Genomic DNA, 25,895 nt, shown 5'->3' with positions numbered 1-25,895 from the left:
GCTTAGTTTGGGCATTTCCATGAAACTTTTCCAGAGGTTTTTTGTGTAGCATGTACATATATGCATGCATGCATATATATACACCTTGGTACATATATTTATACCTTGATGTATACATGGTGTCAAGTACATTCCTAACTGGAAGGAACTTAGATGTGTGAGGAGTAAGACATCCAGTCCTGACATTTTAGTTGAAATTTTATGTGTCCTATTAACTGCAATACATTTAGAAAGTACTGCTTTCAGTAGTTTTGCAGTGAATGTGTTCCCATCAGTCTGTCAGTGACCACAGTATGGCTGGATTTTTCTTTTGACTTTCAGGAATGCTGAAAGCACAATAAAACTCAGCCAAGGTTTTTGCTGCAGCTTGAAGAATTGTGCTATTTATCAGCCTCCATGTGGATTTTAAGAGACTCCACCTGAGCTGACCAGAGGCATCAATGTATTGATTTAAAGATGCAGATGCATACAATTGTTTTTCTTCATTGATAATGCTTTGGAGTTTCCATAGCAAATTGTAACCCTCTAGGGCAAATAGGTGTCCGGGTCATAATTGCCATGACCAGAATTTATTTTTTTTTTCTGTTCTTAGCAATGAGACTGAGCTATCATTGTCAAAACCGTGTAAGGCTCTCTTCCATGCACATAATAGACTCTTTTTTTCCAACTCAACTCTGATCCATATACTCTGTGAAGCAGTTGTATTCTGTGCAAGTCAGGGAAAGCAGCGTGATATAAGTGTTCTAAATCACAGACCAGACAGGAAAGAAAATATGCATCACCTATGTCCAGGAAGGGTAGAAAAATGGTCTGACTCTGGATTTGCAAACAGGCTATTTGATTCTGCTGGCTTTATCACCAGATGCTCACTGGTCAGACCTGCTCAGTCAAGGGTTCTTAACGCTTGTTGCCCTCACAGTAGCGATTATAGTGGAAGGTTGAGATTTATTTTCCTGGGGAAGGAGATCGTGTCAAAGCCAAAACTGTTCAGATGTTGGTGGCATCCTTAGACTAGCAAAAGCCATTAGCAGAAATCTGATCTGGTCTCCAGATCATGGGGTTTTTTACCTGTTGAGCCTCTAAAACCGAGAAGGCTGCTTTCATCGTTAGGGATTAGTGAGAGGTTGTCTCTCCCCAGGAAAGTTTCTTCATCTCTGTGTGTTGTGGGAAATAATCCAGTGTTACCTTCTGGAGTTACAGGCTGCTGCTCAGTGTTTTGGGATTCTGGCTGCTGCTTGAAGATCCTGTAATCCTTTTTTAGCCCGCTGTGAAAGCTGTTGGTCTTAATCTTTGAAGGAAGTATTGGGTAGAGTGACAACCCTGTTACCCATCATGACAGAAAACACCCTTGTGTCTTTTGACCTGTCCTCAGCTTTGTCAAAAGGGTGGTCATCCAGACTTTTGGTAGCATTTCAGTGTTGATATCTTTCCTTTAGACTTTGTAGAGGTGTTGTTTAGATGAATTTTATTAATACTGAATTTCTTGTGTGACGTTCCATTTCTTTTTGCCTCCACCACTGCCCAAAGGGTAGATTTTTTTTCCCCCATGCAATGTTTTCTAAATGGATGTAAATAGGCTTTAAGGAACACCTGGTACATGTTACTCTTTCCATCAGCACTCATGTACAGGGGCATTCTTCCATCAGGGCCTTTTGTGGGAAAGATTTCTCCAGAGCTATGTACTGTGAAACCTTCTTTCTGTAAGAGGTTTAACCCTTTCTGCGCAGCAGTTTGTAATCACATAACCTTTAGCTCAGTGGGAATGAATACCAATTATCATTTATAAACAGTTCCTCTCATTATGCGCCTATTTATGGCATCTTTTATAGCTTGCTAATTACAAGCACACAAAACAGAAATGTTTGGAGTTAAATAATGTAAACAGGGATGTAATTGATTTTCATGTTGAATAGTTTTTATTGATTTATCGTTAATTAACACTTTTAAAGGATCTCTTGGCAAAGTAATCCATTTAATTTATTCAGTGTTATAGTAGCTGATGCTAAATTCGTGTTAAAATTCACAAAAATATCAACAGTTTCATAATACCTGTTTTTCCAACTGTTGCTGTTATACAGATGTTATATATTCTCCCCAGATAAACACAGACAATGTATTAAATGCAATCAATCAGGCTCAGTCCAGATCCCAGCCAACAAATGTCCACATCACTAAAAACATCACATTCCAGATGACACTAATTGGCCATCTGTGCAGCAAGGAGGACAGGCATCTAATGCGGAGAAGAGCTGATCTCTGTTGGTCTCAGGGCAGGGTCCTTGGGTGGGCTGATGAAGGACTGCACGGGCTGAAGGAAGAAACTTGTGACTCGACCAAAAAGCCTTTTGTGCTGCAAAACCCAAAAGACTCTGGTGTCCATAGTGGAAACTTTCTGACAAATACCCCACTGTGTCAAGCAGCAGTCACTTGACATATTTTGGGCATGCATATGCTGCTGCAGAAAATGTAGCATGCTGAAGACTTTTCCAGAGGTCCCCAATGGCTTTTTCCAGTTTTTTGTGGGAAGCAGGGACTGTGGAGTCCATTCAGGGGGGTTTTGACAGCATTTTCGTGTGTATTAGTTACCTTCCTCGCCTGCTAGCCTTTCTGAAAGCTCAGGTGACTTACTCAGCACCTCCTCAGGATCAAGCATCTAGCAAGGAGTAAAATTGCAAGGTGCAATCTTCATTATCACCAGCCCATTATATTTTTCAAATGGTAAATTTTTCGAATAGTAAGAGAGTGTAATCACATCAGGCCCTGTTTTTTGGTTAGTGAAGAAAAACATTAATATACTCTGACATGGTATTGATTTGATGCAATCAATCTTTCCCAATAACAATAAAACCTTTATATTTTATTAATAGAACAATGCAGTTTGTCTCCATTACAGCTCCCCTTTGTTGTTCTGGGTCACTGTGTAATTCTGGCATGTTTGGAATTTTATTTTTATTAATATAATATAAAAGTCTGTAAAATCACTCCACTGATCTGTCAGTAGGTTTCATTTAAGGCTCCCAAGCATCTTTTACTAGATGAAATGTTACCAGGGCAGATCCAGTCATTGATTGTTCGAAGACCCTTAGGGGTGAAGAGAGTGAGGAGGGTTGAGAAGGGTTCTTGGGTTTTTTTGAGGTGCAGACACTGAGACTTGGACTCAGACCATCTCATCAGTTTGATGACCTCTCAACACATGGCCACACCCAGCCCCTGCAAATCCCCTCCCAACTGGGCTGTAGGAGTCTAAGCTCTGCCAAAGCTCCCAGCAGCCATCCAGCTGGCAGCACTTCAGCATCATTTCACTCTCTGGCCCTGGCTTTTCAGCCTTCACTTCAGGCCAGGCACTACATGGTCAGGAGATGTCTCAAGCTCTGGGATGGGCCATGGGCACGTATTGGAGGAGTTAATGCTAGAACATCATTTCCTTGCTCTTTTAAAAACAATACAATATGGTGAATGGCTTTACTTACACATCCTCAGTACATCCATCTTCACCTAGACTCACATCTACATATAAAACCAGCACAGCCCAAGGCTGGTGATACTCTGGGTTATGGCTCTATGAACTCCTCTCTTGCTGTTCTGGAGGGTCTTGCACTCCAAAAGCTGCTGTTCTGCCTCAGGTGTGGGGGAGCTGCTGAGCACTGCTCCGAGAGTGTCCTTCATCAAGAGCAAAATGGGCTCTTGCTTCTCTTTCCTAGTGTGCACGTTAAGTCTGTTGGATCATTTGGCATTTCTCTCTATCTACAGATATTTTTGATTCATCTCCTCTAATTAGCAGGACATATTCGTGGTCCTGGTACAGGACTAGGGCATCATGATATTCCAGTTGCAGTGAGGCCCCCAATTAGTACAGATTCTTTCATTAAAGCAAAGCTGGATGACTTTCATCACCTGCTCTTTTTTTACTGTTTTTCTTGAAATAAAACCTTTTTTAAAGCTACTCCTCTTCCCTTTTGAACCAAGAACAGTATTGCAAGATCCCTTGGTCGGAAAAATAATCCCCATAAAAAATATGACTGCTCCATTTCAAAAGAGATGGGTTTATTAAAGGTAACAGTTTATTAACAGCGACTGTGAAATAGATGGATTTAATGACTTTAATTAGTGCAACACTTTCTGACACAGACCTTGAGGAGAATTTAGCTCCTCTTTCCCATCTCCCTCCTGCACTTCTCTGTGTCTAAAGAAGTGTCAGCAATTCCTCATAGTAAAAGTGAAACAGCTCCTACTCACAGCAATGCAAAGCACAGGAGAAAACTACTGTATCAACAGACTGTGGCCACTGGCACTCCAGTTGGTGGTAAGGCATAGCATGAGTGTAAAGTAAAGCTTTCAAATATCAGGAAGAGAAAATCAAGCTTCCTGAGCCATCTCTTTATATCTCTTTCCTTCGTGTAACCTTACACAGCCCAGCCCTGCTTGCCTGCATCCTCAGGGTGAGATCAGGAGTCTTCTTAACAGAAGGCACAAGCATTATTAATGCCATCCAGTGAAAGGAGGGTGACTACAGTGTGCCATGGCTCCCTGAAGTCTATCCCTCTAAAGGCAGGTGGAAACACTGCTGATAGGTTTCACATCACTCATCAAGATCAAAATGCCATCATTGTTAGTGAGGGAGAAAAAAAATAAATACAGATTTTAATTCTGTTCTGTTTTTCCCTACTCAGCTCTTTTTCTATGGGATGCCCCAGATTATCAGAACTGAAAATGTCTGCACCCACGTTAATTTTGACCAAACCCATTTTCCTTCTTGTTTGAAGAAAATGTTTCCTTAAAGTAAAAAATTCCCAAATTTGGAGAGAAACATTTGATATTTGGGTTTAATGCCTTCTTGATTTAGGCCATATCTTATTCTGTGATTACAGATTACATTTCTTAAAATTTTTCACTGAAGTATTTTTACCTGATCAAATTTTGATTTCTCAACTGAATTGAAGAAGGGCTCATAAAATTCCATGTTTAAGGTAATGGTGTGACACAATTCCATCTTGAATGGAAGCATAGCCAAAGGGATAAAATCAACAGGTAGGTAGCCTGCCCTCAGAATAAAAACATTACAAATAGTGGGTATTTCCTGAGGGGCAAAAAGGTAAGGTTTTAACTAGGCTGAGCTCTAATCTTTTTACCAGCCCACCTTTCCTGGGGTTCTCACTCCTGCCTTTTCTCTCCAAGAGCCATGTGGGTTCAGCTCAGCTGCTCCATAAAGAGCGTTTTGGAGGATGTAGCACATGTAACGAAGTCAGTAACAAGTTAAGCCCTGAATGTCTCAAAACCCTTTCTGGGCATCTGCAAATAACACCTCCCCAAAATTCCTATCCACAGCCTGGCCATATTTCTACAGAACCCCCAGGAATCACACCTCCAATCTCAGGCACGAAACCCTGTTAAATTCCAGCAAATCCCGCGACTTGAATGTGTTAAGATCTCTTTAGAGGAATGATTGAAGGGAAACTTTGAGAGTAATGGCTCTCCTGAATCCAACAGGCAGAAGCCACATTTATGGATCAGTAAAAAAGATAAGGAGTTTACTTCTTCATACTGGATATTCCTTTCTAGCAGACGGATTGCTTAGAAAATGTTGTGTATATGCATGTGTGTGTGTTACCTGGCAAAGAAGCATTTCTAATATGCTTTCAGATTAAGGTCCATAAATGTGGGATTCCCCCCCCCCCCCCCTTTTTTTCCTATTTTGTTTCATCATGGATTTAGATTATTGCCTGCCAACATTCAGTGTCTGAAACTTCCCTTCAGGCCCCAGGGGAAATCCTGCAGCCCCACAGCGAGCAGTGCTGTGCTGTGCCTGTGCAGCGTGGGGCAGATGTGGGGTGGTCACTGTCCTGCCACTGGCTGGAGGTGACACAACCAGCCTGGCTGCCACTGAGAGGAAGAGGATGAGTATGTACCTCAGGCTTCTGGAGATCATACTCGTGCCTAATTGATACTGGAGACAAAAATCCAATAACTTCTGGACACTCTTTAAAAACACCTAACACAGTCCAAATAATGACAGCACCAAAAGCTCACATCATAAAAATGTCTTGGGCTAAAATGGACATAGATACGTGCAGAAGATTTTTTCTTTCTTTCTTTCCTCAACATAAAGATTTGAAAGGAGGGAGAAGTATCACAAGATACACAATTCCTTTCAGAGAGGTTTCTTTATATATCTCCATGTGAATGCTCTTGGTAAGGGAAGAAAAAAAATGAAGTAATGCTCTGAAAAGAAAAAAAAAAAAAAAAAAGTACAGAGATAGCTTTTTTTGAAATGACATCCCGTTTCCCAAGAATTCTTTGTAGCCTTTAGTCAGCCTTGTTTCTTGCGGTTCTCTGTGCTTTGCACGGCAGTTCGCCGCTCGTGTTACCGGCGCACGCCGGCGGCGGCGGTGCCTTCGGCCGGCGCTGCGGTTATCCCGGCGGCAGCTCCCCGCACGCTCCCGCCAGAGCACATGGCCGGCGTTCCGCAGCTCATGGGCACGGCTTCCGAGGGGGAACGGGCTGAGCCCGCTTCCCCTGACACGTCCCCAAGACTTGCCAGAATTTCGCTGATGGTCCGCTGGAAGTTCAGTGAGGCAAGTTTGTTACGGCAAAACAGAAAGGGAGACAAATGAGACGGGTTCATCGGGGTCAGAGCAAACACGGGAGCAGCTCCTCAGCTTAGTTTGCAACAGCAGCCTCAGAGACATTTATTTGGTTTTAATTTTAGTTTTAAAAAAAGCCTAATGAAAAGGTTTATCGCACAAATGCCGTGTGGCTATTGAGAGGGCGGCGGAGCGCTGTGCAGAGCCTGCCAGCAGCGCCGGCATCAGCCCCGCGGCACGGCCGGCACCAAGGCAGCCGGGCTCGCCCGGGGAGAGCCACCGCCGCAAAGAGCGTGTCACGGGCTGCCCGCTCCCTTCTTCCAGTTCGGGTTTCAAGAAACGTTTGCCAGACTTGTAATTTTTGGGGTTTTTTCCCAAGTTAAACTACGGCCACGACGTTAAATTCAGTTTGCCAGATTCCGTGGCGGCCCATGTTTCTCTGTAACATCAATAGAGGTGTAGTGGGTGTTCTAGGAAGTTTGGTAACAACAGTAATGTTAAGATCTTTGTAAGTATTTGAAGAAAAAACAAATTAAGAAGTTTATTTTTGGCTCTCAAAAGATGAAAAACAAAGAGGAAAGTGTAGAAATTGAGGGGGTTTTCCCCAAATATTATATCAGTTTTACATATCTTGTCTTTGGTTTTGCGTTTCCAGCTCATTTTTCACCCTTTGAAAGGCTGCATGATGATATTGAGAGAGAGATGTGAAAAGTTTTTACTTCCTGCACAGAGAGATGATGGGCTAGAAAGAAAAGCTAAAGTTTTAGTTCTGAGATAATAGAAAGCAAAATTTCTTGCCGATGAGTGTTTGCAGACTTATGTCGCTACACTTCCGGGAGAGTTATTTAATTTTGTAACAGATGCTTGTTCCTAATCCTAGTCTGAAAAACCCTGTTGCCAAATTCACATTCAGTATTTTTATCCTCACAGAGAAAGAGAGATCATCATTTTATCATATGTTCCATGTATTCCATACAGCATATGATCATATGGTCATCTCATCCCTTCTGTAAGGCAGCAATAGACTAGAACAGAGAACTGAAGGATGGCAGTGAATTTGTTGCTCTGTAAACAAGGTACTCATGATGAAGGCTTTACACTCTCCACTGTTATTGGGATAACGAGTGAACAAACTGAGGCTTGGGGAAGGAAAGGGAAAAAATAGATGAAAACCCACAGAGAAGAGAGAAATATCAATTGTCCAATATTAATTTTTAAATTATTAAATATACGGAGGTTATTGTTTCTCTCCATCTTGCTGGGTTCACTGGCAACCCGAACACTTGTCCCCCCTGCTCCTGTGACAGGAATATCACACATGGTGCTGTGCAGCTCATCTGGGGCTCCTGAGGTTGGAACACAGCTGTCTGCTCAGGGCAGCAGCTTCTCTTCAGCATCCATATATCAGATATGAGTAATTCTCCAAAGTCTGACTTCACCACATGTTTAGTACCTTTGCCTTTGAAATCAGCGCTGTAATTTGTAGTGAACTGTAAAGCTGATGGACTGTGTTTCACCAAGGAGAGTTGATGTGATTCATTTGTTTAGCAATCAAGGGTCATATTCAGCAAAGATTTAGTAGGAGTGCAGACAATAAAGCACTTATGACTTTCTATGAACTGGAATGAAACAACAGCCACAAAAAATTAGAAAGCATAAACTGTTCTTTTGTATATGCATGGCTGTTGTTTCTCCTGACCTTGGTTACAGCTTTAGGCAGCTGAAGATCCAGACCTCCTCAGTCCCTCAGCTCAGACTGGGGAGTGGTGGTAAAAGTGTCCAGGACTCGCACAGATTGGTCAGGGTGATCATTTGGCTTTAGTAGGCAGAGGTATTCATTTTTGAAAATGCCTTGTGATTTTTTGGGCCCACAATTACAGATGTGGTAGAGAAGTCTGATTTCCAGATGAGAAGGGCTCAGCAGTTTGGAAAAACAAATTGCTTTAATATAGCTCCAGGTGCACACCTGAAAATTCAGAGCATCCAGGGGTTTTTGAAAACAAGAGAAGACCAGGTCACCTCTCTGCTGGTTCTTTGGGTACAGTTATTACCAGGTGAATTTTTTTCTATCCCCCTTTCCCACGTGGGAAGGCCTCAAGCCCCAGTTATCTTCCTGAGTTAGTTCTGTTCTGCAAAAAGAAGAAAGCCTTTTAGGGGGAGATTGTCAGGGAGCATAGTGTGGTGAAGGAAATCCCCAGACAGTTTGCTGGATGCAGCAGCCACCTGTATCTTGTGGAGAGTTGTAGGAGATGGGCACTCCCTTGGCATCAGTACCTCCATCCAAGTGTGCCCTCTCTTCCCAATTGTGCTAGGCAGTAGGAGCAAACTGTGGACAGAGGGCAGGCAGGAGGGAGGGGTTTATGTGTCTCACACTGCCTCATCCTTGCTGGCAGAAATTTGGGTCCCAGTGAACACCCGGGCTGAGCACGTAGGTTTGGCACCGTCTGGATGGTTCCTGAGAGGGGCTAGCTGCCCTGCCAAATCTCAGATTTCCTCTCTGCAGAGTAGCTCTGGAGTGAGCCGTACTGTTTGGGAGAGTCGAGTTCTTCTGCACCCTCAGTCCCACAGTGTATGGGTGGGCTTAGAGTCGGCATTTTAGGAAGTCACAGCTTCTCAGGACTGCTGTGCCCATGCCCAGTATTGCTGCCAGCGTTGTGATCTCTGAGCTCTCCCCTCGGCATCACAGGGGCCTCTGCCCTACATCCTCAGGCTTTGCACAGACAGTGTCACTGCAGGGCTTTGCTGCACAAAGGATGCGGAGAGATGATATTTATTTAATAATAATAAATGCACGTTGGATCCGTGTACATGCAATAGCTTCTTTTCTTCTGCTTACCCACATGCAGCAGCAAAAACTGCAGGAACAGCACCCAAAAGTGGTGCGAAAAAAGTCCATTGAATTTAGAGAAATATGTTGCAGTCATATGTAAACCCTGTAAATATTGTGTCTTCCTGTAGTGCTGATGGGGAATAATTTGAGAATTTTAAGCAGTGCAACTTTTCAGATTCTGGAAAGACTTGGCCTCATTTTGAAACTGTAGTAGAGGTCGGAATATATTTCGTGTGACAACCATGTCCTCAGACCTAATTGTTATTTCTTTTTAAAACACAAACAAACTTTCTTTTCATTTTGTTTACAGGACAGTGGAACAGGAGATAACAGCTGCATTGAAGAAATATTGCGGGTAAGAATCCTGAAAAATCATTTCTTTCCAGTCCCATTTTGTTTGCTTTGAAAAGACAAGACAATAGCAAGAGTATTGCAATTACTGCTGTTGAATTTTTCCTCCTTTAGATTGTCATCTTTCTAAGGAAAATGTAGGTAAAATTATTTCCTCATGAAAAATAATTGAAAAATCTGTGAGAACAACCTTTCAAAGCCTGTGGATTTCACTGCTACTTTATGCCTGTACAGCTGACCTTCATGCATGGAGAAGCAGATAATGGGATAAATTATAAACTGAAATGTACAATGATGTTTCAGGTTTACAAACCATGCAAAGTGCATGTTTCCATTAATCATGACTGTCAAAAATCTTAATTTTGAAGGGAGGTCTAGGAAGGTCATTTTCCACCTGGATTTAATTATGTAATGTCATTATTTTCATTATGTCCATTATATAATGACAAAGTGCAAAATCTGTAGTTATTTCCATATTTCATTATTATTTCTTTTATCTTAGTAAATTATAGTTTATTTTCATGGAGTAAATTAATACACATCCAGACAGATCTCGGCTTGAATCAGCTTGGATATTGATTATTTTCTGTGGCAGAAAAATTTATAAACAATGAAACTTTTCCATAATATTTATCTCGTGGTTATTTTGGTTCTTTTTCAAAAGTGAGAATTCAATAATTCTCAATGCTTAAAAATATGATGTAATAGTGATTGAAACACAAAGTATGGTAGATGGGATGGTAAAACCTCCCTGTTGCTGTACGTGCGTCTACCTCTTGGATACTCCACCACCCAAATATTTCTGATGGTTTATAAACTACAGGGTTATAAATATTTGGTTTGGAGGTTAGCAGTGCATTAAGCCTGTTGTGTCTAAAGGCATTTCTCCATTCTCCCTCAATATGTTAAATGCAGCTTTTAATTCTTACTCTGGACAAAGAGTTTATCGAAGGGTGCTGATGATGTATTGCTTATGACTTCACTGGCAGAGTTTTTACTTAGCTAACATTTACAAAGTTGGCTTTTTTAAGACTTAGGTGCATATTCAACAAGACTAAGCCACAGTCCCTTCTGGTTTGTTACAAATTAGTGGCAGATATCATGAATTCATGATGTGATATGATGCTTAGACTCCACTTTTCGTGCAAGGCTTTTAAAATGAACAGTCAGAGAAACTGGTCTTCCTCCTTTAGTTTCTGTAGTTTGGCTCATGCAATTAAGCAAAAATGTAGAAGCACAATTCCTTCCACACAGAGGAAGATGGGTATGTAAGAGACCCCATCTAAGAAGAAAAAGGCACTGTATGACTAAAGATTGTAAGGTGCATCTCCAAAACAATGAGCACAGCTGCTGCTCGCTCTTTTTTCCCTTTGCAATGTTCCTCCAGAAATACCATTGTCAAGCTTCATGATGGGTAACCTCACCAATCTGCCCATCTTCCATGTCTGCAAACCTGGGCATCACTTTCTCTTCTGAACTTCCCTTGTGTCTCTGTGTCTAAAACTACACGCAAATCTTCCAGGTTGTTACTCTATAGTATTTATGGCTGAAGCTCTCTATTCTCAAGGGTGTAAGTCTTTGATCCAAAATTCTCATTACACACTTGGATTGCTGCTGCATCCTTTTTGACAAATGCAGTGTTACCCACCTCCATTCTTGCTTCTGCGCAGATCATTTTCCCAGCTTGACATCCTGCCCAGGGACGTTTGTCTTCACATCTCACCACTGCCATCTCCTTCTCTATCACATCAACTACAGCTATTTGTCTCTGGTTTTAAGGCCTCCAGTCCATGCTAATGTACTATATCCCACTTTAGCTTAGCTGGTGATGTCAAAATGCTGCTAAATATTACATCAATTAATTTCTCCAATGCTTCCCATCATATCTGGGAATAGCCTTGAAAACTTTCCCAATCAGCTCCATAGCTACCTCCCAATCTTAAGGGGCTCCTTTTTTTCCAAGGATGGTGGAAAACCAGTGGTGAGGTCAGGGCTCTACCAGTATTTCTCATACTTGATCATTTTTGCCCCAAATGTTTCTTGTAGTACTCTGTCAGGTCAGATATATCCATCTTCTCTCTTTTGTACTGATACGTGGATTTTCTATGTCAAGGAACTGCTGTGTATTACAAAAGCAGTGCTTAGGTACTCTCGTAATACAAATCCAGATCTGCCGTGGTTGTTGTCACTGATAATTACTGAAAACAGCAACAGTAATAATGTACCTTTGCTGCTCACTTCGTAATTTACTGACATCTAGACATTTCCATCCCTCTCCATGCCCTCTTTTTGTCCTGAGCAGATCCATGAGGTTGTAACATGGATTTTCTTTTTTGAAACAGACTGTTTATAAGGAATGCCATTTCCATTTTTTTGTTGGAGGTGTTATTCACATCATAAAGCCCAAGTCTAGCTTCTTTGCAAACAGAATATATGAAGTTGCTCTACAGGTGCCCAAAGGCAGACAGTGAAAAGCCACAGCAGCTGCAATACAGCTGGCTGGCCCGCTGGAATGTGTTTATTATGGGAAGAGCCAGCCCTAATGTATGAAGCATCAGCAAAAGGAGGAAGATGCTTAAAATTCATCCTTTTAAGGAACACTTCACCCTATTTAAGCTGTCTCTTGCACAACAGAGAGCAGAAAACATCCTATCTTTCTAGGTGACGTGTTCCCTGCACAAGGCAGGCTGTGACTTTTCCATGGAACAGATACTTCCATGGCATGTCCATGTTTCCAAGGGCAGTAGTAAGCGTGTCCCAGATCTGCTCCATCTGCTTCCCTACATTCCCTTCCCCCAAGAGGTGAGAAGAGGCAGGTTTGTGCATGGGTCTTGTCACTCTCTGGTTCTAGGATGTGACCATGGCCAGACCTAACATCTGGACCTGGGCTGCAAATCAATTTAGGCATGGCTTTAAAATCACCATATCTGATGTTGCACTAACTGTGACAAGATTTTATAGGTTTTTTTGCTGTCTGCTGCAACACAGGTTGCCACCACTTAAGTCTAGCCTTTTTTGATGTTGTTTTACCAAATGTATCAATGCTCTATAGACTTTGTAAACTGACAGATCCTTCTGCACAAAACTGCGGCTTCCAGAGAATGCCCTCAAGTACTGAAACACGGAACCTCTTCCAGTCCTGAAGGAGGTTGATTAACAAGACAGTAACCCTGTCGCGATTGGAGCTGTTGTAAGGTCTCCTGTGGAGTTTATAATCACTGCAGGAAACCTGAACCTCATCTAACCCCATGTAATAATTTATAGCAGCTTCTTCAAAGTGTACTGACTTCTCCAGTCAGTACAGCTGCAGGCACACACTTTGAGGGCAGAGAAACTTCTAATAGGGTCTTCAATGTAAATAACTCCGGTAAGACCAAGTTACAGATGTAATGTCAAAACGTGATGGAAAAGTCTCATTTCTTGCTAGTAGATTTAAAAGACAATTCCTTGTAAGCTTTGCATTGTTCATGGAGGACATGATGGAAAACTTTGAAGTGGAAAATAAAAAGACTACACAAATACCCTTTGTTTCACCGTGCATGGAGCAGTTGCTATGTGAGCTCCTGAGACATTGCCAAAGCCAGCCTATTCACTTCCTTGCTAAAACACAGGCTGGCTAAGTAAGACTGCTTCATTTCTGGGATCCCCAGCATAGGAAGGACATCAACCTGTTGGAGGAGGTCCAGAGGAGGTGACCAAGTTGATTGGTGGAGGGAAGGAGCACCTCTCCTATGAGTAAAGGCTGAGGAAACAGGAATTTTTCAGCCTGGAAAAGAGATGGCTTAGGGGTGACCTAATTACAGCCTTCCAGTACCTAAAGGAAGCCTACAAGAAAGATGGAGAAAGACTTTCCACAAGGGCGTATAGTGACAGGACAAGGAGGAATGGATTCAAACTAAAAGAGATTAGGTTTAGACGAGATACTAGGAAAAAATTCTTTACTCTGAGAGTGGTGAGGCACTGGAACAGGTTGCCCAAGAAGCTGTGGATGCCCCATTCCTGGAGGTGTTAAGGCCAGGTTGGATGGAGCCCTGATCAACCTGGTCTCGTGTAAGGTATCCCTGCCTTTGGCAGGAGGGTTGGAACTAGAAAATCTGTAAGGCACCTTCAGACCCAAACAATTCCATGATGAGTCTATGATTCTGCGATGGTAATTTTGGCTGATTTCTATTTGACTTTAATAGTGTGTGCAACTGTGTATTTTGTTGTGACTGGTGGGGTTTAAAGTAAACATTTATTTTACTGTAGTACTTTCAAAGAATGGGAGCAACAAGAGTCCTGCCTCTCCACTAAGTTAACTGTTGCAGGATGGACTCTGAGAATATTTGCTATGGATTTAAGAAGCAAGGGAGTGTGTTGATTGCAGGCAGCTCTTAATTTATAAGGTAAGTGGAGATTGATCTGGCTATTCTTACTGTCTTTGCTGTGGTTTCCTAGAGCTCTGGTAGCTTTGTTGGAAGGAAACCCAAAGGGAAGCTGAGCTTTTGATTATTGAAGAGGTTCTTTGTGAATTCTCTGGATTTTTTTGTGTTGACACGAGCGGTGTCATTGAACTGGGTAGAGAGAGGCATAATTTGAGTGTTTGGCCTGCAAACAGTGTTTGGCTGCAGAATGCGAAGACAGCGGGAAGCTGGAGGAGCAACAGGAATGCTGAGAAAGGGCTGAAGAAAAACCAGTTAACACAGAAAAAGCCACTTCCTTTGAAATGGCATGGAGCAGTGGGGAGACAGGCTGGGGTCTGCAGTGGAGGACAGATAATTTCTTTCAGAGGAGATAGAAAAAGCCATTGGGAGACAGTGAAAGGCCATGGACTCCAGCTGTGAACATCCGCCCCAGTGAAGGAAAACTCTCTGTGGTGCCATGAACCTCCTGTGCAGGGAGGGATAAGCACCCACAGATGGCCTTGAAACAGGTTGTGACTCCTCGTGGCCACAGGATATCCCACTTATGAAAATGACATTTTAAGTGTGATGGCTTTGATAAGTGATTTACTCGACTCTCTCTACCCTGAGAATCTAATCAGTGTGTAAAGCACTGCACTTCTTATTTGAGCAACATTAAAAAAAAGATTGTAAACAGAATCTAATTCTGTGGTTTTTCCTTTCCCACGTTGGGGTCCCTTGGCTCATTAGCAGTCTTGCTAATTCTTTAGCAGAAAGCATTAAGGATCAACCCATCAAATATTCAGGGCCCTTTTTCAAACCTGAACAGCATATGTGCCATGAGATCAGCTGCACTCCATCAGCTGATTGAATTAAAACAAGAGCAGAGGTAAATTAGAAACTGTCTGCACAAGACAAATCCTGTGAAAACACAAAATTCTACCAAACACACTGTCACTGTGAATAAGCATCACAGTCAGTGGAGCACGTGTCAATACTTAGAGGGGAGAAAAATCAGTTTCTTAGAGGCAGGTTGTTAGTTCAACAACTGTGAACTGCTGCCTTGTAAATGTTAATGACTGTAAGATCCCACTGACTCCAGTTAAGCTCCTGGTGGTGTTGGACATGTGAAGAATTACAGAACACAAATATGGTAATCAGCAGTATATTTCTAAACACTCCTGTTGCTTTCTAAAGCAGAGGGAAAACCCTACAAGTGGAATGAGACCCACTTCACTGCACAGTGCTCATGTGACAGCTGCCTCTGCTCTAGCAGAGCCTTTCTTTGCAGTCTCACTGCTAGGAAGAAACTGCTGGGCAACATTAAGAGTGAGGTGAGAAGGCCAGCCTCAGACCAGCACCTTTGTGGAGAAGTTTGGGTTAGCTGTTGTGACTGAACCTGGTGAGAAACTCCTGGAAAAGTTTCTGGAGGAACACACCAAATTCAGGCAAAAGAGAGAGATGGTGGAGGAGGGAGAAGGTATGGAGAAGTACAAGCAGCCCCAGTTTGCAGATACTTGATTAATCTCATTGAATACAGAAGTACTCCAAAGTGTCAGAATCATGTTAAATAATGTATCAGATGCATAAAACCCCACTTTTTTTTCATTATGGTCTTTCCGAAGAACTTCCACAGCATGGCTTTGCTTTTAGTATCGTAAATTTAAGAGCAATTAAAGCATTATTTTGGCTGATGTGTACTGTTCATTGCATTTCTTCAGTATTATTCCTTTGTGTCTTTCTTGCTCAAATAAATAAAAAATCATACATACCCAAGATGTTTGGAAAATCTAGCATTGCACTCAAGGCACTAAATCCCAGGATCATTAGGACACGTTTCGAGCCGTTTAATCCAACGAGCAGTACTCACCTATAAACATTGCCCTTCTTACCACATGTACACCCAGCTTATCTGTATAGTGCCTTCTCTGAGCAGTCACCGTACCTTTGTCAGCTTTCCTCCAGCCAGCCTGGGTACTGCTACTGGTGTGGATAGCAGCACTGTAGAGCTTCAGCAAGCTCTGCCTGGAGCTTCTCCAGCTTCTCAGTGAGAGTTAGCAGTCCATACGGTACCTTGTGCTGTTGGAGCAAAATTAGCAGCAGTACCAGAGCTAAAGATATTTTGTCTTTGTCTACATAAGCTGTAGTGATTACAGAGGGCCATACTTGTGTATGCCACCATCCCCTTGACTCCTCACTCCATGGAAATTTCAGGACACGCCCTCTGTGTGCGGTCCCTTGGTCTGTCTCTGTGTATCTGCTTAAGCCAGGGTCTTTCTCCGTCCAAAAGGCTGGAGGGACATTGCTTGCCTTTCACGCATTTTGTCCCTTCTCATGTTTTCTGAGATCATCAGAGTCCCTCTCCAAGTAATCTGTTACTTATTGTTAGCTCATCTGAATAGAACCTGCTCCTGGTTTGGCCACCATGCATGACACATCCTTCTTATTGCCCACATTGTGTTTTCCAACAGTCAGTAAATATTCACAGCCAACATTTTAAACTTAGACATGTAAATGTTGCTTCCCTAACCCTTAACAGATAGAGTCTGAGGTGCAGAACACTATGCAAAATGCATAAAATGCTACACTAATGCTGGTAATGTCGACCAACCATAAATTAGTTGTACATCAGCTGTTCCCCTCAATTGTCACTCTTGGATTTTTGCTGCTTCCACTGTTCCTGTTGAAAATACTGTCTCAAAGGAATCTGAAGTTTGAAGTATGCTGTATATTTAAAACTTGAACATAGGAAATCTTGATGTCAGTCAATAAATAACACCTTAAAAAGGCAAAAAAATAAGGTTTTGGTGGAATTAGGAGATCAAGCTAGAAACTCATATGTGGGACTATAACCTAGAACTAGCACCACTCAAAGGTAATCTGGTTTCAGTCTTCAGGATGTGGAGGTACACTCTGTGCCATTAGCCCCCCATGTGCTGGGGCACTGACATTTTCAAATACAGCAAAACCCGGTCTTTTTAGAACTGAATAGGGTGCTACAGACAAAAGAGACCCATATTCCTTTTGGAACTCAAGTAGCTGGTGCGTAAAGGCTTTGTGTTAGAGAAAGTCAGGTCAGTATAAAAATGAAACACCGCAGTGCTAATTTGGTGGAATTAATTTTAAAAATTGCTGTTTTGTAGCAACTGTATATACCCTGTTATTTGACAAAGAAAGAGAGAATCCAGAAAGAATTATCCAGCCTCTCTGCTATGCAAAAATAATACAGTAAAATACTTACTAATTTTTTCCTCTGTTTAGAGTGCTTCACAAAGCCGGGGGAAAAAGCACAATCACCATCTTGTTCCAATACAGAGAAATGAATCCTTGTTATTAAGGGCAAAGGGCCAGATAGATCCTCATTTTGTATAGCCTTGCCACAGCTCCTCTGAGGCCAACAAAATTAATACCAAAATAATACCAGAAAGGGTGTGTATTATCTGTCCTAACAAAAGAAGAAGAAAATTTGGGCAATAGAAGGTATCTGCACTGCTGGGAGCCCGGGGCTTGAGCCTTCAGCTGCTGTCTTTGGGGAAGAATTGGCTTTCTACCCCCTTGGTAAGACAAATTGAAACCACAGGGAGGTGTGACAGAGCTCTTCAGTAAACCCTATGGTGACACTAGTTTCCTCCTTGATTAGACAGGCATTTAGGAACTGACCAGAGAATGTAACCAGATGCTGTTGCATTTTCTGTCTGTCCAAAGTAGCAATGCCATTTGCTTTGCCGTGTTTCCAGGGATGGCTATAGAGTAATGGGGGGGGGGGGGTGGCAGAGCCATCCTCCATATGTGCTGGGCTGCAGACTGTAGTTGTGGCTGCAGAGCCAGGCAGTCATCGCCCCACAGTCCCTGATGCCCACGGACACGCCCTGCAGGGTGACATCCCCACTGCCGTCCCCACCTTCTTGTGTCTCTGAAAACCCACATTAGTCGAGTTGTGGGTTTCAGTGGCCAGCACCGCACAACTACTTTGGCCATGCACCTTTTCCTGCCTCCTACACTAATATTTTCAGGAGGTATTCTCTTGTATGTAGGAAATACCTCTGTGGTGCCTGATTTTCCACAACTGGAGATGATCAGCGGGAGCTCTCCCACCACTGTCACATTTTGGTCTGACCCAGGATGCCTGTGCTCTCTGTTTATGTCTGAGAGAGTCAGTTTTCCTAGTTTGGGAGCTGAGACAAATATTCTTTTGTTAATCTCATTTAATCATACTTAGGAGCAACACATGAGTTAGCGGTTAGCTTCACTAGGCAGAAAGACTTTAAGGAAATTGTAGGAGAAAAGAGGAATCTAATAAAAGGAAATTAAATCACTTTCAAGAGTATTCTATTGCAATGTCTGTACTAATAAGTAAAATGGACTAATAAGTGTTCTCTTTGCCTGAGGCTAATCAGCATTGTGTGGCTCGAGCCCAAAAAGCTAAGCTCTCTTACAGCTGTGCAGCAGGGTGGCTTCACCCATGCTGCCTGTTGGGAGAGACCCCAGGCATGCAGGGTTTTTCTTTGCAAGAGCTGGACTCAGGTGTGATCCCCTCACTGTGTTAGGAGGGATGCAATTTAATTTTCTGTGATTTCTTCCTGCCTTGTGCAAAAGCTCAAAGACTTTGGACAATACAGTGCTAGCCACACTGAGAAAAAAAAAAAGTGTTTGAAAATCTCCAACATTTTAAATTCTAGACATTTTGGCATGTTTTTGCCATTGTAGTTCTCTGCCCTCGGGACATACTGGGTTGGTTTTTTCTTTGAAGATGTGAGAGGTAAAATTTGGTTTAAAAGGAAATACAAGAACATATACAACCCCTTTTCTGCAGTGATGTTAATAGCATACTTTAAGAGAGACTGACTGAATAGCAATCTAATTTGAACCAACCAAAATGCCATGATATCTGTCCTTTATGGTTTGTGCTAAATGCCATTTATTGTGTATGGTGGATTGTGTAATTCTTAAAGTTATTTAGGATTTAGTATCTTAGGAAGCAGCATGCTATCATGTGGGCTTCAAAATTGAGATACTTGGAAATTATGAACTTATTTAATTTACAGATTTTTAATGTTTTCTGAAATGATGGGCCTCTGAGTGAGTTGTCCAAACAGTCCCACTGTACAGTTTATAATGAAGATGGTGATAAAGTATCACATTTCTGAAAATCTAATTTTTGCCAACAGAATTAATTTGATTAAAAAATATATTTTTTGCAATAATATTGACTATACTCAAAGTCACCCCGACATAAAAGGGCTTACATACAAGCTTCTGTTAAAAAACATGCAATTTTATATAGAATTTGCAAGCCTGTCACTTTACCCTTCAAGGGAAAAAAATGTTATTCAGAGTAATGACAATAGCTCAGTGGGAGAGAAAGTGGGCTTCACACAGTAAAAAGTTTCTCTCCAGCTGTGTGGGCTTTCCACAGTTTTTGGTTTTTTTGGTTTTTTTTGGTTTTTTTTATTTTTTTTTCATTAATATTAACAAGTTATTTGTTATTTACTTGTGAATGCTGCATAAATACTGAGCAAATCCAAGACATTATTAATTTTTCTCATATTGCATATGTAGTGGTTCATTATAGCCCTGTGTTTTCAGAGTATTCCAATGTAAGTGAAAAGAGCCCAATTAAAAAAATTGTAGACCCTGATCCAGCCTTTGTTCACTTCAGACCCTGATTTTGAATTGAGCACCAAAAGAGAAAATCATGCCTATTAAACTGAGTAAACATTTTCTTCATTTATCTGGGTGGCTTTTTTCTGTCAGTGAAAACTATTTTTTGGTGAAAATGCCAACCCTTAAAAACTTAATGACTATTAATGAAAAGCTGGAATAATTTGCTATGGACAAAAAGAGGGTAATTTTCTTCAGACATTTTGTTAATATGAACTGAATCCTAAAAGGCCTGCTCTAGTGGTTTGTCAGAATAATTCTCGTTGTAGGCAATAGGTACCAGGTATATATGCATCAATAGCAGAACAGACTGCTAAATATAGTTGCTGCTGCAGCAGCTGGTTCTCTCTCCTGCTCATCAGATGAGAAAGCTCGAAGCTGCAGCAGCCTCACACCATAAAAAAGACAATGCTTGAAGCAAATTTTTCATGGGAACAGAGACTTGAGCTTGGTTTTTCACTTCAGCCACTTCAGGCTTTTTCCAAGCACATGGACAATGTTCATCCGGCTGTCTATGGGCCAACCAGCATGCAGGTTTGCCTTAGCCTAAGGAGGCTACCCAAATTGGCTGTGTGCATCACTTTGTCCAGGCTGTGTAACCACTGCAGGTTCTGCAGACTTTCCAAAAAAATACGTGGTTGGGGCTTTTCCCTTTTAGATTGAGAAGCAGTGTGTATCTGTAGACAAAGCAATAAAAGATCTGCACACTTTTCCTTGTCTAAATTCTCCCATCATTTTTTGCTGTCACTCTTCAACTCCCTTGCATCCAAAGATGACATTTCCACCCTGTCTTCCAGGCTCAGCCTGGCTTTCCCTCTCTCTCCCCTCCCAGGCAGCAGTATCTTTCATCCTCCCTGGTGTCTCTCTGCTCAGAGAGCTGCCTCCAGGCTCTCTTCTCCTAAACAAGCTGCCTTTGTCTCTGGGCTCTTGGAGTCTCACAGGACTCACTTAGGTTCTGTGATTTTTTTTTTTTTTTTTTTTTTTTAGACCTGGGATTAGTATCTGATATCTTCTTTCACTTCTCTGGGATTTTCCACTATCCACATCTAGAGCCCTCTGGAGAGGCAGGGAAAAAAACCCATGGCCCGTAACCTACTATTTTCCTTGGGTAAAATCTATTCAGGTGCTGGTAATCTTTAGCTGTCAACCTCATTCACAGACATTAACTTCTTTTCCTTGTCTTCTTAGCATACGGAGTATAAAACATTACATAGTAAAAAACAGCCATAAGGAATTCATAAATTATACATAGGCAGATTCCCCAAATCATCAAACATTCCCTTCTGTTAAAGATGTTCCCTATCAGTAATTTTTTCTGTGGTGTATGTACCTTTCCATATCTTGTCATCTAAGCTTTCATGGATTTTTTTTCTTCTTTCCTGTTTCTCTTGTTTTTCTTTGGTTGGTTGGTTGGTTGGTTTGTTTTTGTATTTGCTTTGGTAATTTCAGTGAGTTCAGATTTAAAACAAACCAACAGCAGTCTGGTGTTTCACCCCTGTCTCTGTCCATCTTTGCCAGCAGAAACCATGCAGCTTGGATGAACAAGTGAAGGGATTTCTCAGCTTAGACACAGACCTGGGGTGTTTGGTTTTGGTGTTTTCTCACACGGTTCACTTGGCAAAAGATAATACAAAAGCCATGCCAGCTAGATAGTGTGAGTACTAGCAAGCTCAACACATACAGAAATGCATTGATCCATGATTGCTTCTTGTTCTGCTGTTCAGGTGCCTGTATTTTGGACAAGAGCCATTGAATTAGTACACAGAGTACACCACAGGAAACATTCAGGATTTAGGGCCAGCAAGAAGTGCTTACTTGTGGTGAAACCATAATTATATGTTCTATTGCAATGTATCCTCAATTTTTCCACAAAAGATGCCACTCTTACTAAATTTTTAAGACTATGTTTCAAGTCAAATCTTACAAGGACTAACTTAGGTGTCTTTGAAATATGAACCAAGGATTTTATAGCGTTATTGTCTTGGCAGATGCGTTTTTATGAAGCTCATATCCCAAAATAAAAACACTTTAAGAATCCTGCAACTTAAAGTGTGTTAAAGTAAATGAAAATGGAGCATTTTTTGAAATGAAGATAAGGAAAATCAAGTGTTGAAGCCAACAGAGGTAAAAGGGAAAATACAGCTGATCATACACCCATCGACCCCAGCCATTCCTCTCCAGCTCACCTCCACTCATCTCTCCACTGCTCTGTTGCTGTTTCTATATCCAGGTGGGATTGGGTGCAGGGTCAGTCCAGCCAAGCACTGCAGTTTTGCTGTGTGGAGCAAGTCAGGCTGCTGCTGTGAATCACACTCATGCTTGCTGCCTCCTCCTGTTTGCTGGGTCCCATGAGAGCTGAGAGGGGGCAGGCACCCAGCCCCGAGTTCAGGGTCAGACACAGCCAGTGCGAGCACCCCGCGCAAAACAGACCCAGCGCTGGCAGCTGAACGCTTTGTGGTAGTTCTGAGCAGGAGGGATTTGAGCAAGAACTGCAAGTCTAAGATGTGAAACATTATAAAGATCTGCAGAACGTGATGTTTGGTGTAGGAGAGCACTGTTGGTTCATCTGACTCCCTCTAGCCTGGTGGTGGCAAAGAGGACCTTCTGATCTCACGTCTAGCTGGGTCCTGCCCATACAGCAGGGCAACAGACCTGCATAAATCAGTCCACACAACTTTTCTGCACCCTAGTTTCAGCCCAAAATCCCCTGGATGTGTAGGTTGAAGGGAGTCCCAGTGTAGCTCAGCTGGGTTATGGATCTGAGCAGTGGGAGGACAAGGGGTGTGGAAAGCAAAGTACAGCTCTGCAAGTGAATTCAGACTAAGCCAGAAGGAAATTATTCTGTTCCTGTACTCTCCAGTGTTTATGTCATTTATCTCAAAATAGAATTAAGGTGTAAGAAAGCCTACAAAATGCACAACTGCACTTCTCTGTGAAATTACAGCGTTTCTTCTTTTTGGAATAATGACTGTAAATTCCTTGGTATCATGGAGACTACTTAAGTTCACATTTACCAAAGCGTATTTAAAGAAAGTTCAGAGCTTTGTGTCTGACACATTCTGATTCTCTGTCTGGAGGCAAGGCTCCTCATTTTGATATGTAATGAATAAAATGCACAAGTGGAAGGAAGGAGGATAATGAATTTGCAGGGTAATTTTACTAATTATCTTGTTGCTGATCATAAAACTAAGGCTCTGCAAGTCAATCCTACCACAGCTATTAATATGCAATGCCTAAAGCTGTTCTTGTAACATTTATTACGCATCTCTCTGGTTCTGCGCAAGTTGGTAGTTTACTATTAAATTTGTATAAATGAGGTTAGTAACATGTTCATTGTTCTGAGCATGACATGTAGAATTACACAGGTTTACCGAAGTCTAAAGTAAATGCAAGCATATAAAATAAAATTTTCTTTTATTAAGTGAATATTGTGTGATGAGTTGAGATGGCATCTATCTCACCTTGTTGTTATCTGAAGATAGGTATCTAATCTAAGTTAGGAATTTAACGTCCCTACAGTCACAGGAGGGAGGATGGGACAAGTTATCCTCTGAGGATGCCTTTCTCCTCACTGACTACACAGGGATCTCGCTCTCTTGGCGCTTTTTTTTTTTTTTTTTTTTTTTTAATAAAGCTAAAATGGATTAAAGTTTGTTGTTGAGATGTGGTGAACAGGAAAATTTTCAACAAGGAAAAGAGCCAGAAACAAGTAATAGTATGACAAGGTTATGACTGACCCACCAAGCATTTGGATGACAATGTTTAAAAGGTAGTTGGAGGACATAAACACAAAGTCAGTCCACAGTGATGATCTGCCTTTGGGAACAAATCAAGAACATGAAAAACTTATCTGTCAAAGTGAGAGAGACAAGCTCAGCAGCCATAATGGAACACTCAGTTTTGACTTTAGGAATATGAACCAATGAGTGAGGGTGAAAAATTACTGGCCTAAAAATACATGCAAGAAAGACAAAAGCAAACACAGTACTGGAGAAGTGAAAAGTGGGAGGAAGCAAGTGGATCCTGGCACCTATTTCTTCTGCCCCCAGAGGACCAGAAGGAGCTCAATCTCCTACCACCCCAGAGCAGTGCAGAATTGTCTCCCTCCCTGTATAATCAACCACAAATCTCCTAAACTGTTCCTGTGATCTACACTGATTTGCTCTCCCCTACACAAAAGTTTAGATATTGCCCATTATTTCTCCCATGTAGAAAAGTCTGGTCTTTATTTCATTATGGTGCAAAAGGGAATCAAAAGAGAAGATCTGCTGGCCTTAGAAATGCAGAATTCTGTAGGGTGACTCTGTGGGATGGGAGTGCTCTGGGAAAGTGGCAGGGTAGATCTTAACCCTGTGACCTCTGTTCTGTGTCATTCTGTCTGGGGTCTGTAGGTGCCTTGTCTCCGCCTCACTCAGTATTTGTTTAAGCAGGCTGTAGTTGTTGGCACCGCCCATGTGATGCGGAGCATTGTAATCGGTATAAAGTTTTTCTCAGAAAAAAAATACAAATCTGCCCCAAATGGTCTATTTGGGCTACTCCTGCAGGAAGCTAAAACATAAAGTTTTTGATAACTAAATCCATTTGGAGTTTTATCTCTCACCTCAAATCATTTCCTTCTGATATGAGACAAAACTACAGCACACTAAAAACCAATAATGATCCGGCACTTGGCTTAATAAAAGAGTCTTTTGAACTGCTGTAACAACATAGAAAAGAGGTCATCCATTTCAGCATAAATCTTAAAGGTAGCTGGAAATATTTGTAATATTAAAAGAAGAATCAAAGCTGCTTCTCTGCCAACCATGCCACAAATAAGAAGTCTGCAAGTAAAGACTTTGGAAGCCCCACAGGACTCTGCTTTAATAAGCAAGTAATCTAAAAGCACTGTTGCAGGCAGCCATGGGGTACAAAATAACCCAGACAAGAAATGATCTGGCTGCAGAGAGACATTGGAAGCAACAGGTTGTCTCCAGATGACAGGATAAAAAACAAGACAGTTTTGAAAAATATTTTTCATGTTGCCTTTTTATTTTCTGTTTCATGTCTTGCTTGGACTTTTTCTCCCATAAAAGTTCATCGGAAATATTAAAAGAAGAAATGGAGCGCTATTTGCAGGTTTTGGTATTGTTGTTGTATGAAATGGAGAGCATGCTGTGCTATAAATAAAAACTTGTAAGCAAATTAAAACCTGCCTAACAGGAGATTAAGATGGTCTGAAGTCACTGACTCAGATCATAAACAGAGCCGCCGTTAGCTGAAACTATTAATCACTGTGGGACGAAATAAAAGAGGAAATTTGTTAAAAAATAAGCAGGGGCAGGATGCTAACTCCAGGGGCTTGCTGTTTGGCTCGTTAATAATGTATAACGAAGCGTATGCCAGATCAAAAGCAAATCACATGCAGCTGGCAGAAAATGAAATGGCATTAGGCAAAGTATTTGTCTAGCTATGAGGCTATTTAAGAAACTGCTGTCTATTAATGTGATGTTGATTAAAGCTTTTCAAATTAAGCTTTTCAAATTAATTTTTTCTCATAGAAAACCCATCAATAAAACATGGTATATGCCTTTTATACATATGCATGCACGCATATGGGGATACCCATATGTATGCATTATATATTATAAATACCGCAAATATTTAGTCACAACTTTGCAAAATTACCAGGAATTATCAGCAGCTAATTAAATCATTCTCATATTCTTATTGTAATTTATACTCTGTGTGTGTGTACTGAATAATTGTTATTTGTTTGTGTTATGATTCTATTTTTGATATGACAGACTTTGATGAAAACCTATAACAGACGGAAAAAGTGAGTGCTGATGTAACATGTTCCTGACATGTTACATTGTTGGTTTCAGAAATCTAGGAGGGATACACCTGTTTGCTGAGCTCCTTCATCTTTGGATGTGTTGGCTAAGCAAGGAGTCAGGAAGCTGAGGCACATTATTTACACAGACCAGCATTCTGTTTTTAAGACACTGATATCAGAGGCTGAGGTTAGGCTCGTGCAGGAGGCCAGAGACGTGCTTCTGCATCTGGTTGCAGTGTGGTCCTGTTTTCAACCCAGTGAAAACCTGAAGCACA

At 41.5% G+C, this 25,895-nt stretch overlaps 1 protein-coding gene across 3 annotated transcripts in view; it reads left to right on the top strand.

The window, feature by feature from the left end:
* Positions 1 to 25,895, top strand: part of AFF3 (ALF transcription elongation factor 3) — a 329,088-nt gene that overhangs the window by 149,538 nt on the left and 153,655 nt on the right. For all 3 annotated transcript variants that reach the window (XM_040055430.1, XM_040055428.1, XM_040055429.1), the window contains exon 4: positions 9,722 to 9,766. In XM_040055430.1, the coding sequence (XP_039911364.1) occupies positions 9,722 to 9,766 (45 nt within the window). The remainder of the gene's footprint in view (positions 1 to 9,721; positions 9,767 to 25,895) is intronic.

This window comes from Hirundo rustica, chromosome 2, assembly GCF_015227805.2.
Source record: "Hirundo rustica isolate bHirRus1 chromosome 2, bHirRus1.pri.v3, whole genome shotgun sequence".
NCBI lineage: Eukaryota > Metazoa > Chordata > Aves > Passeriformes > Hirundinidae > Hirundo > Hirundo rustica.
The sequence above is the reverse complement of the archived record's forward strand: the minus strand, read 5'-3'. Positions and strand labels throughout refer to the sequence as shown.